This window comes from Capsella rubella, unplaced genomic scaffold, assembly GCF_000375325.1.
Source record: "Capsella rubella cultivar Monte Gargano unplaced genomic scaffold, Caprub1_0 scaffold_5, whole genome shotgun sequence".
NCBI lineage: Eukaryota > Viridiplantae > Streptophyta > Magnoliopsida > Brassicales > Brassicaceae > Capsella > Capsella rubella.
This window is the reverse complement of record NW_006238919.1, coordinates 10,809,632-10,820,679: the sequence shown is the minus strand read 5'-3', so window position 1 is coordinate 10,820,679 and position 11,048 is coordinate 10,809,632. Positions and strand designations below refer to the sequence as shown.

The 11,048-nt window shown below is 34.9% G+C and overlaps 3 protein-coding genes and 1 long non-coding RNA gene across 4 annotated transcripts; 1 reads left to right on the top strand and 3 right to left on the bottom strand.

Moving 5' to 3' along the window:
• Positions 1 to 1,778: 1,778 nt before the first annotated feature.
• On the bottom strand, positions 1,779 to 2,744 carry LOC111830565. Its single transcript, XR_002833978.1, has 3 exons — positions 2,479 to 2,744; positions 2,229 to 2,329; positions 1,779 to 2,081 (listed from the first exon to the last, which is right to left on the bottom strand). It is a non-coding gene; the product is annotated as an uncharacterized LOC111830565 (long non-coding RNA).
• Positions 2,745 to 2,976: 232 nt separating this feature from the next.
• On the top strand, positions 2,977 to 3,955 carry LOC111830564. Its single transcript, XM_023783000.1, has 2 exons — positions 2,977 to 3,222; positions 3,362 to 3,955. Exons 1-2 carry the CDS (start codon positions 3,065 to 3,067, stop codon positions 3,771 to 3,773), a joined length of 570 nt encoding a protein of 189 aa, XP_023638768.1. The 5' UTR covers positions 2,977 to 3,064; the 3' UTR covers positions 3,774 to 3,955.
• Positions 3,956 to 4,510: 555 nt separating this feature from the next.
• LOC111830546 lies at positions 4,511 to 5,596 on the bottom strand. Its single transcript, XM_023782931.1, has 3 exons — positions 5,504 to 5,596; positions 5,161 to 5,370; positions 4,511 to 5,050 (listed from the first exon to the last, which is right to left on the bottom strand). The coding sequence occupies exons 1-3, from the start codon at positions 5,541 to 5,543 to the stop codon at positions 4,713 to 4,715; spliced, it is 588 nt and encodes a 195-aa protein (XP_023638699.1). The 5' UTR covers positions 5,544 to 5,596; the 3' UTR covers positions 4,511 to 4,712.
• A 989-nt stretch (positions 5,597 to 6,585) lies between these two features.
• LOC17887444 (ultraviolet-B receptor UVR8) lies at positions 6,586 to 9,752 on the bottom strand. Its single transcript, XM_006290935.2, has 10 exons — positions 9,428 to 9,752; positions 9,232 to 9,305; positions 9,033 to 9,117; positions 8,831 to 8,944; positions 8,484 to 8,720; positions 8,104 to 8,334; positions 7,724 to 7,767; positions 7,307 to 7,489; positions 7,071 to 7,205; positions 6,586 to 6,975 (listed from the first exon to the last, which is right to left on the bottom strand). Exons 1-10 carry the CDS (start codon positions 9,666 to 9,668, stop codon positions 6,853 to 6,855), a joined length of 1,467 nt encoding a protein of 488 aa, XP_006290997.1. The 5' UTR covers positions 9,669 to 9,752; the 3' UTR covers positions 6,586 to 6,852.
• Between the last annotated feature and the right edge of the window lie 1,296 nt (positions 9,753 to 11,048).

Here is an 11,048-nt window from a genome sequence, read left to right as displayed (position 1 = left end):
GTCCGTGATTGATAAATTTAACGGTTTTAGGGAAAATATAATATATACGTACTTATATTAAAACCAGACCTAATTACTATCTTATTATATAAACCTTGGTTTTCAAAGTTAGCCATTAACAAGATCGTGACACGTGTCAATTATAAACGATAAGATGTTGACACGTGTCATAACTAATTTTGTTAACATTTGGATAAAATAGAAATATTATTAACCCTATCGAAAAAGGAAATATATAAAATATATATTATAAAGAATTATATATTAAAAATTATTAGTAAAATTAAACAAATAACCTAATTTCAGTTATGTCAATTTGGTTTATTAATAAGATAGGGATTTAAAATTTATAATTAACAAGAATATATGGCGGTTTTTGTTTACAGAAGAGGATTAAGGTTTAAACTTTAATTTTACAATTAAATCAGGTTATTTGTTGGTTTGGGTATATAAATGATAAATAAGAATTATGGTTTATCTTTATAAATTAAAATTATGGTTTAAGTTTAACAATTAAACGAGATTATATGTCAAAACTTGGTTTTTAAATTTACTAACCCACGTGATCATGATAAGTGTCAAGTAAAGACATAAGATGTCGCAACATGTTATATCTAATTTTGTTAATATTAAGATACAAATGGAATTTTTAAACAAAATTAAAAAACAATTATAAAAAATTAAAGAGAATTTTTGAGAAATACCCCTTTTGGCGTACCTCTTTTCAAAAATACCTCCTTTATCTATCCATTTTCAAAAATATCCATGTTTAAATATGAAAAATTATAAAGTTTTATATGGTTTATAAGGTACTTCTCTATAATAACTACTACTTGGAAATTTGATACAAATGTTTTAAAAGGTAAAAGGTTTTAAATCGTTTTTACAAGTTTTATAAGGTTTTTAAGTGGTTTTTAAAAGGGTTTATAATGTTTTTAAAAGGTATTTATAAGTTATTTTACGCTATTTATGAAAGATATATAAAAATTTAAACATATATAAAGGTAATTTGTGTGTATATTTATAAGTTTTCACACATATTTGTATAAATTTCAATATTTAAAGTGGTTTTTTTTATAAAGTTTGAAATAGCGGTATTTTTAAAAAGTGGTATGGAAAAGGGTATTTTATGATAATTAAAAAGTAAAAAATTGATATTTATAAAAAAAAATATGTAAGCTTAGATATTTAGACACAAATTATCTTTTTATGTGTGTAAATTTAAATACCATGTAAATACCTTTTAAAAACGTTTTAAAAATTATTTAAAAAACATATCAAAACTTTTTAAACCTTATAAAAACCTTATAAAAGTATTATAAATACCGTTTAAAACCTTTTTAAAACTTTATAAATATTTTTATTGAGTCTCCTAATAGTAATGATTATCTAGACGTACCTTATAAACTATAGAAAAGTTTAAAAAAATTTCATATTTGAAAAGAGAAATTTTTTATAATGGATAGAAATTGGTGTATTTTTTAAAACGGGTACACCAAAAGGGGTATTGCTTAAAAATTCTCTTTCAACTATTAACCTAATTTTTGGTTACTAAACTAGTTGTATATATTATTTACTTTCTATACAGTTAGCATATACAAATCAACACGCGATTTAACTCTATAGAATTAAAATTAAAATATACAAGACTATTATGTTTATCCTATACTATTGAATACCAAATATTAATACAAATCCAATTATATCTTTAGTTTAAAAACATCATCCGTGCGAAAACACGGGCCATCCTCTAGTTCCTCAATTAAAAAAAAAAAAGGTAGAATCAAGTTGTGTTGTTTCATTTCACTCTCACATATTCCAAACTCAGAATTTACAAAGGCAACATAACTTTGACAAACTGAAATGTTCTTTAGAGTTTCACTAATCTGGTTCACATTCCGAACCATTATCTATGTAACTCGGATCAGCAGGACAACCATTATGAACACACATGTCATGGCGAAGATCAATAGCCACTGGAAGCAACTTGTCTTTGAGCTTTGTGAATATATCTTTTGTGGCTCTTGTTGTCACGTGTCCTGTGCTCGCTAAGCTTTGCTCAATGGCCTCCTCGGTGGAGTCTAAGTATTTTTTGTTAATAAATCCACAATAAAAGAGAGAAAGAAAAATGTTAATTAAGACCAATGAAGCCAGTTAAAGAATTTTATGAACCAAAATATAGATTCTTCTCTTTATCCCATTTTGTGAGGAAATGGTTAGCATCTCACCTTTTCTGTATTTTGCACAGATTGGCTTATCGCTTGACTTCTCTCCTTGAGTTGTCTTGCAAGTCCCACCATTTCATCGGTTTAGATCCTCTTGAAGCTTTCTGTCATCAAATCAATCACCAATGTGGCAAATTCAACTTATATTCAAATAAAAATAAAGCTTTACTCTTTGGGATAATATTTGTTCTATCAACGAAATTGCATAGATAAAAATGAGTTCCTACTTCTTCTTGGTGATCTATGACACTACCTGTGATTGTCAATGTTCGCTAGAGATGCGGTGTCTAGTTTTATTGGTTTTGATGAATCAACATCAGCAGCATCAAAGGTTTGCTCCTTGGAATTTGCAGGCCTACCTCTATCAAGGAAGCTGGTAAGTAATAAAGGAAAGAGAAGGATGAAATAGCTAGATAGCTAGATATCAATCCTTTTATCGATTTCGTCTTTTGATGATTTTATCGATTTCGTCAAAGATGATTTTGTTTGATGATCTCCTTTGTCTTTTGATGATTTTGTTTAATACCAATTAAAGTCATTGGCAGCTGCTCTGTTTTGCATTTAGGGGTAAAATCAAGATTTATTAAACACGTGAGATCCAACGGCTGAGAAGAAACTACAGTTTCTTGCAGCACAACCCTATATTAAAGAGTATGCCCACAATATCTAAATAATTAAAGAGTATCTCATCCACAGCTAATTTCTCTCGATCTCTCCGTCAAAACCATGTCCCAAGATTTCTCCAGTAGGATCTCTTTATCTCGTTGCTTGAATGATCAATACGTCAGTGAAACAAGAGAAAAGGGGATCTAGACAAATTAATTAACTGTGTTGTGAAGATGCAAAAACAAGCGTCTTCTGGGACGTGGAGGATTTCCCAAACCCTAATGGTAGCTCGTTTCATGGGATTATCAAATCAGCTCTTGACAAGGAAGGTTATCGTGGTGACGTGTCAATCATTGCTTACGGTGAGAAGGAACCTGACAAGCTGGATGGTGTAAACGACTTCGTACCTTCAAACCCTCTTAACACTCTTTTTTTACTTAATCCCTTACTTGACAGTTGACACTCACGTATATATTTACTTATCTGTAATTTTATATCTTGATCCGTTGATATATGCATGCATTTTTCAGGGGTAAATATGCGAGACTTAATAAGATGATAGTGGACATTGGTTTTTGGTCACTCGAAAATCCTTTTCCCCGAAGTAGACCTGCAAATTTGATGGTAATCGCCAAAAACATGCAACAAGAGACCGAGACCGAATTTGTCAATCTTATGACTTTCATGAGGAGTCGTGGTTACAATGTTATCTGTGTTTTGGATCGTGACTTCTCACCAGAAGCAACTCCATTTGTGTATGTCGAATATACATGGTTTTGGGAGCTCATATCAAGTGGAGCAAAGCCTAGCTGCCCAGCCCAACTATGGGACCTACAAGATCGAGGATATCGAACTTTCTTCAATCGCAAATTAAAAACTATCGACCAAGTTGAGGATGATGGTATTCCTTGTCCTTTTTGTCGTGGCGACAAGTGCTACTGATGCGGGGATGGGGCTGGAGAGTAGTAATGTTTTATCAGTCTCACCTTCAAACAAAATTTCCTGTTCCACAAAAATGACTTTTGGTTTTGTGTATAAAGACAAAACATTGACTCTTTCTTCTCTTAGACTCTGTTTAGAAGTGTATTGCTGTTTCATTTACTCCCTTTCCCATCTCATCTCTGCTAGTATTGTATTCTTTCTTGAAAGATATCATCAAATCTACTTCCATTTTTACTATGGTTAGTTTGCAGATTAATATATTAACTGGGGCGACCATTTTCTAAAAGATTTCACTTGGATAAAAAATCATTTGCAAGCTCAAGACACAAATTAGATCTAACGAGATGGATTTGACAAACCAAGACATTCTAAAGGTTTCCACAGATTGCTACACTAAATTGAAGTTATACCAAATCAAATTTGTGTAAATGATGCGTTGCCGGATAGTTTTGTCAATAACAGAGCAAAATGGGAGAAAGATGTGTTCTTTCTAGTAGAGTAATTAAAAAAACTTGCGGCACTTTGCAATGTATCAACGAGAAAATCCACATCCTCTACTCTAGTGGTCACTCACTAATGCAACTAAAAAGGATCCAGCACTTCTCTGCTCTGCTCTGTCTAAGACAGAGTGGCTTTCACCTGATTGCATCTACTGCACAGTACTAAGGTGTTGTATTTAAAAGTATAAGCAAGTAAAAGTTGAGTCCTCTGTATACCATGGAGGCATGGACGAGAAGAGCTTAAAACAGATGACATTTAAGAGAACAAAGAACCAATGCAAGTCATACACAAACAGAGAAGCAAAGTCTTTTGACGCAGAAAACGTAATACCATTCTAAAGGAAGCTGGCATTAGTAGTAACGGTTGAAGAGAATAAAGAGCCAGTTAATGTTAATCATACACAAACAGAGAACCAAAGTCTTTTGACAGAAAAACATACTAATGAAAGGAAGCTGGCTTCAGTAGGTACTTGTCCTCAGCATCGACAGGGAGACCTCCATGAAATAGGCTTGTCCAACGCCATACCAACTTGGCAGTAGTAGGAGGTGGCACTTCTTTTCGTGGGCAGTCATCAGGCACAATTAAGAAAACATTGAAGCCTGTTTCTTGCAAATCGTGGCATACTCGGACGAACTCCGTGTCTCCTCCTGGGATGTCTTTTGCAATTACCAGCAAATTTATTTGTCGAGGAACTGCTCTCGGAGGATTCATAGACTCGAATGCCCAGTTAATCATGTCTCCTAACATGCAATTAAGTCTCGTACATTTTTCTTCGGCTGGACAAAACAATAATGCAGATATATATAAGGAGATCGATGTTAGATAGTTACAAGACATGTAAAAAATGGAGTGGTGCATATATGTTTTGTAATTAAAGGAAAATCACCTCTAAGGTCGAACGAGACTCCGGCCATGACATAGTGACCAAGCAATCTGAATGGGAGCTTGCCAGCATCATAACCCTTGATTGAAAAGTCATAACAACGATAACCTTCAATCAAAAGAGCTCTTTCGACAATTTCACGAAACAATTTGATACAGGTACCAGGAGGCGCTGGGAAATCACCCACGTCCCAGAAAACGCGTGTTTCAGACCCTGCCAGAGGTTTCAATACGTGGGCGAAAACAATCATATCGATCCATATGAAAATCGATCATCCATATTAATACAAAAAAAAAAAAAAGACAAAAACAACTTAGAGCAAGAAGATAGTAGGATAGGATCTTACAGACGAATAGATCAGACATGTTTTGGACCGGAGCTGACATCCTCAAAATTTAGATTGAAGATTCTGTGAAAGGCAAAGAAAAAAACTAGTTAGGGCTAGATCTCTCTGGCTGCGGGGATCTTTTTGTTACTAGGGCAGCTTTTATATGTGCGGATGAAAGACTCTCTCGTGTTAAAGGATCTTTTAGCTAGTTACGTTCCATCATTCTAAAACAATAGTCAAACAAAAATCGTTTTATTATGATTATTTGACCTAGTTTTGAAAAAACAAAACAAAAAGACAGCAAATCCATCAGATGGGTTATTACATCACTACATCTGGATTCAAGATGTTTGATTTGATTTCTTTGTTATGCAACACAACCCCTCCATTACAATAAATCTCATCGTACAAATGAACACTTTTAATTCCCAAGTATGGACATGTTCTCGACCCTAGCCCATTGTCCGACCGTCGATTGCCACCCAATGATACTACTTGAGACACACGCGTGTCTCTTCACGTGTGCCCCACGCATCACCGTGCAGCGTGAAAGTCTCACCCTGGACTCAATGACGCAGTCAGGGCCTATAGCAACATCAGGGCCGATCAAATATCCTTCTCCAATCTCTGCGGTTTCATCCACAAGAACATTCCCAACAATGTGTGGACCATTCGCTAATTCTGAAGGAGTCTTCTTCCTCAGAGAGTCTAAGTAAAGTCTTAAGACCAATAATGTAGTCTCGTGGAAACGGAGTAGGTTAGTGCTCGTTACCGTGAAGAGAAGAAAGAGTCTTTCAGTACCTATTCTAGACAGGATTGTCGATAAAGTTAGCCCTAAGCCGAAGAGACGATGTTGGGAGGATTAAGAGATCTTATTACTGATTCGGTGTGTACAGCTCCTAATTTTGGTAAAACAGACGTTACAAAAAATGATAATAATTTCATTTAAATCAAGATTTCAAAGTAGAATTGTATATTCATTTATCCTTAATAAAGGATATCTTTTATTTATCCTCTATAAATATTTCAATGTATCTTTTATTTATTCATTTCTCTCTATAAAGATTTTTCAATGAATTAACGGAAGAAAACTTTATAAATTGATAAGAGCAAAAAGAACTTCACTTGAAACAAAAGATAAGACTTACGTTGCATAAAAATGGATTATCCTCTTTTTTAAGTTAAGCTAAATTATCAGAAGAAACAAAAGCTGGATAACTCAAGACTTACATTGCATAAAAATGCTGCTGGTGTATGTACAGAAGTATACCTCTAACGTGTATATAAAATAAAGGGTCAAACAGAAAAAAATCTGATCGTTTGCTCTAATAAAACCCCTAACAAAATTTGGAGTGTGTCAAGTCTGTTCAGAGAGAGGACTGGCCTAGAAGCAGAGTATGCCACCAACCGCATGCAATGTTTTTGGGGACGCAGTCTTTGATTCTAACCTCTGATGGAGCATTCCGGTCAATCACATCTCCTAGACCCAACTGTTTCACACACACAACTATGTCGTCAGTAAAAATGCACCTAAACGGAACAAAACAATTTCAGAAGTAGCTCGATATGGTCTGGTCTGTTTTACCTGTCCGTATTTGTTCCATCCCCAGCAGAATACTTTCCCTTCATCTGCGATTACAGCGGTGTGACGAGCACCGCACGAGATTGTTTTTACGTTTGCGTTTTCCAAATTTGGAGCCTCCAATAATTTTGGAAGAGTCTGCACGATTTAAATTGGTTTTCAAGTTTAATGGCATGGTCTCCAGAAATAATCAGCATTACGTAAAGAGACAATGAGACCAATATAGTTCAAGATTCTACCTCAGCTTGATCACAACCAGTGCCTAACTGTCCAAATTGGTTTCCACCAAATGAATACACATCCCCATCAGATGAAGCGCAGATCGTGTGCCATAGACCTGCAGCCACTTCTTCTATTCGGATTCCCAACAAAGATGACACACATGTTGGACTTAGTTCATCATCTGTACTTCCTTGGCCACACTTCAGATTAGCAAAAAAAAAAAACAAGGTGCAAATGTTAGTTGCAGATGTATATCAAGAGAGGTTTTCGATAATCTTTTGTAGCCTTATCCTAACTGCAGACTAGCATTATTTCCTAATTATATGTTTAGCTTTCCTCAAAGTGTTGGGTTCAGCTGAAAGCAAGAATCTCAAGTCATTCAAGTTTCAAGCTTATGCTGTAATATATAAAACCAAGGATCTTGTCCAACTCACCTGTCCATAAAGCCCCCAACCAAATGTAAGGAGTGCTCCAGTATCTGTCCACCAAAAAAACTAGTTACAACTCATATGTACTGTATGCATGGCAAGTATAATCCTTTTGGAAAATTCTCAGATAACATATGTCAAACTCTTTTCAGGTTTAAAGGGTCGAAGATTCTTGGGGTCTGTTCATGGTTTTATAAAGAACTCCAAGCAACCTAAGAAATGAACCTTAACCAAGGCATAGTGCAGAAATGAGATCAATTTTCAAATCCTGACTACAGAGTAATAAAGATTTAATTTAAGGTTAAACAAGTTGTTTTCAGTGATGTGGATTTAAACACTCATACAGTAGATGACTAGCCACAAAAGCAATATGTTAAGAAAAATACCTGTAATAACAGCACTGTGCCGCCCTCCACATGCAATTTTTTTTACATAACTTCCAAGAACTCGGCCGCATTGCACTTCTGAACTCATGTTTACACCAGAAACGGTGCCTTTTCCATAAGAAGAAGGCTCAATACATGGGATAGGATGAGGAGAGGAGACTAGGCGTACACGGGAGCCCAAGCCAAGCTGTCCTTCTCCTCCATAACCCCAACCCCAAACTTGTCCAATATCTGGACTTCAGATAAAATTGGGATGCATCAAGCTTTTATTTATTACAGCACACCAGAAGCTTCAAACTTCAGCTCAGAGGATATACATTCACAGTTTTTTTTCATAACAAAATTAGCCCATTCAGGATATGAGAAGCTGAAAAATTCACCTGATAATGCTAGAGTATGACGTCCACCAGCAGCAACACTCACAATCCTAACTCCTGGTGCCAAAGATACAAGGCAAGGCAATGCCGAGAGGTCGTTGTTATCAGACTGTGATGAATTCTCAGCAGCTAGCTTTGCTGGTGAAATCCGCCTTTTCTTTGTTGCTTCCCCTTTACCTCTAGCTTCAGTTTGAGAAGACGTTCCACCACTAGATTTTTTTCCTTGAGAACTGGGGCTCACTGCAAAAGAAGCACCATATATTCATCCTCAATGTGAACTCTTTTTTAGAAAAAAAAAAAAACATAAATTTAGAGCTTTCATAATGGTAAAATAGGCAAAGGAGATAAACCTTGCTCTGCTGAGAACGAAATGTTTCTTTGACATGAATCTCCCTCTACTTGACCGAACACTCTCCCTGTGGGTATACATTCTCTCCACCCCCATGTATAAACTTCTTGATTCTCTGTATCCAAAGAAACAAAAATGATAAGTTCAAAATCAATAAAGTTCGGAACTTGGAAACAGATGTGGTCAGAAAATGAAAAATGCACCTGTGACAGCCACACAATGAGCCCATCCAGCCTGAGCTTTGTGTACACAAACCTCTGGAGGAAGAGGAAAAGGCTCTGGAGTTTCCTATAAATTACAAATCCAACTAAAACATTCATAAAGTATATAATTCAATTTTAGTATCCCTGTACCATAGATTCAAATTCAAACAATGCAGAAGAAAAGATTAGAGAATCTAACCCCGTGCTTCCCAGATGTCACATAGCTTTGACCTAGATCATCAGTCGAACCCCATGTTATTAGCTTCCCTGACTCTGGATTAACATAACCAGAACAAACAAAAATAACCATTCTCACTCATGATTTCAATTGAACCATTCAAAAAGAAAAATATGAGATACATTGTAAAAAGTTGAATTTGCAATCATTGTGAAACCTGCAGTAGCCATAGCGAAACCGCATCCACCGCCGGAAACATCTTTCCAAGAACTTCCAACAGCTGAGGGGATCTTCACTTCGACCGGTGACATCAGAGGGGAGCGTTGCGGCGAAGCTCCGGGCAAGTAACCCCACATGTAGACAAGTCTGTTGCCAACTACTTCTTCCTCATCCTCTTCCTCCTTCTTTGGTGCGGCGGCGCTAGGTCCTCCAGTCTCAAGTTTTCCCTCGCCATTCATATTTCAGTTTCCTTTTTAAAAAAAAAACAAAACACAAAACCTGACGAATGAAGAAAGCACAAACAAGGAAACGACGAATGAGAAGAAAATATCAGTTTTCAGAGAGAAGTTGACGTGTAAGGCACCTATATATATATATATGTATAGGACTCTGTGTGTGTGTGAGCTTGATGGGTTTTTCCTTTTTTTTTTTTTTTTGTGAGAGAGAGAAAAGGCTGTACTTTAATTTAAACCTACGAAGTTTTAGAATCTTCGATTTCATCCTCACAGTTAGTTTCTTATCAGAAACACCCTCTCTATGTTAAAATACTAAAATCGAAAGAGCTATAATCAATGAATTTCGGAAAATGTTTGAGAGTTAAGGACATGTGCAACGCACTTACCAGTTGGCAGCAGCTTTGTCGAAAAGAAATTGAGCGTCTTCACTAATGAGTAAATATCTTCTGAAAGGGTGTACAAATTGGCTTTGGTGTTGCAAATCACATTAGTAAAATACTAGTTTAATGATACTTTCATCTTTTTTTAGGAGACTTGGTTTCATAATTTTATACCATATTCCTAAAAGAACTACTATATTTATTGTACCCAATATTCCTCTAATATTAGAGTTTTTTTTTTAAACTCCAAATTTGATTTTCAAAAGTTTTAATGGCAATTTGTTGCTTAATTAGACATTAGTAGGATTAATTTTCATAAATGATATTTAATTTTTTATTTACTTTATATTTTGATTTATTGTTAAATGTATTTTGTAATATTGTTAAACAATTCAGTGACACCAACAGTCACTGTAATTGATATAAAATAATTGTATTTTTTTGGTAGAAAAATGATTGTACTTTGTATCACTTCATCATAAGTAATTTGAAATAATATTATCTTTTAAGCATAATTTAATTTTGATGCAATGTATACATACATAAATTTATAATGATGATAATAATTAGTTGAAAAGGTTGATCATAATTTTGGAATTGTCACAAGTTGTTGGGTTTTGATGGAGAAACATTTAAAATATCTTACAACACTATTCATTAGAAACCCAAAAAAAAAATATCTTGGGAAATATGTGAGCCAAGTAAAATATTCTCGTGCGAGATATGTTATAAGCCAAGTAAATATCTCGTTGGAATATGTGGACCAAAGTTTTTTACATGATGAGATCCATTTTTGTTAAAACGTTATCTATAAATATATTTCCCAAATTGGGCCTTCCCTTTAGAAAGCGTTTTAGACACGACCTTGGTTTGATGGATAAGGAAAGGACAGAGGAGAGTTGTTGTGTCAAAATAATAGATAGGGGGTGAGTTTGCGAAAGTAGCAATAAGTTTTGGGGTTGGTTTCTAAATAACGCGTTAAACGTATCATTATTTGGAAAAC

Bases quoted from the DNA above. Each gene is read 5' to 3' on its own strand.
- LOC111830564 (XM_023783000.1), top strand. From the start codon at position 3,065: ATGCAAAAACAAGCGTCTTCTGGGACGTGGAGGATTTCCCAAACCCTA. The intron at 3,223-3,361 runs GTAAACGACTTC...TGCATTTTTCAG, and splicing joins AACCTGACAAGCTGGATGGT to GGGTAAATATGCGAGACTTA.
- LOC111830546 (XM_023782931.1), bottom strand. From the start codon at position 5,543: ATGTCAGCTCCGGTCCAAAACATGTCTGATCTATTCGTCT. The intron at 5,371-5,503 runs GTAAGATCCTAT...AACCTCTGGCAG, and splicing joins CATGTCTGATCTATTCGTCT to GGTCTGAAACACGCGTTTTC. The intron at 5,051-5,160 runs GTGATTTTCCTT...TGTTTTGTCCAG, and splicing joins AGTCTCGTTCGACCTTAGAG to CCGAAGAAAAATGTACGAGA.
- LOC17887444 (XM_006290935.2), bottom strand. From the start codon at position 9,668: ATGAATGGCGAGGGAAAACTTGAGACTGGAGGACCTAGCGCCGCCGCA. The intron at 9,118-9,231 runs GTTAGATTCTCT...TGTAATTTATAG, and splicing joins TGACATCTGGGAAGCACGGG to GAAACTCCAGAGCCTTTTCC. The intron at 7,206-7,306 runs GTAGAATCTTGA...TAAATCGTGCAG, and splicing joins CTGGTTGTGATCAAGCTGAG to ACTCTTCCAAAATTATTGGA.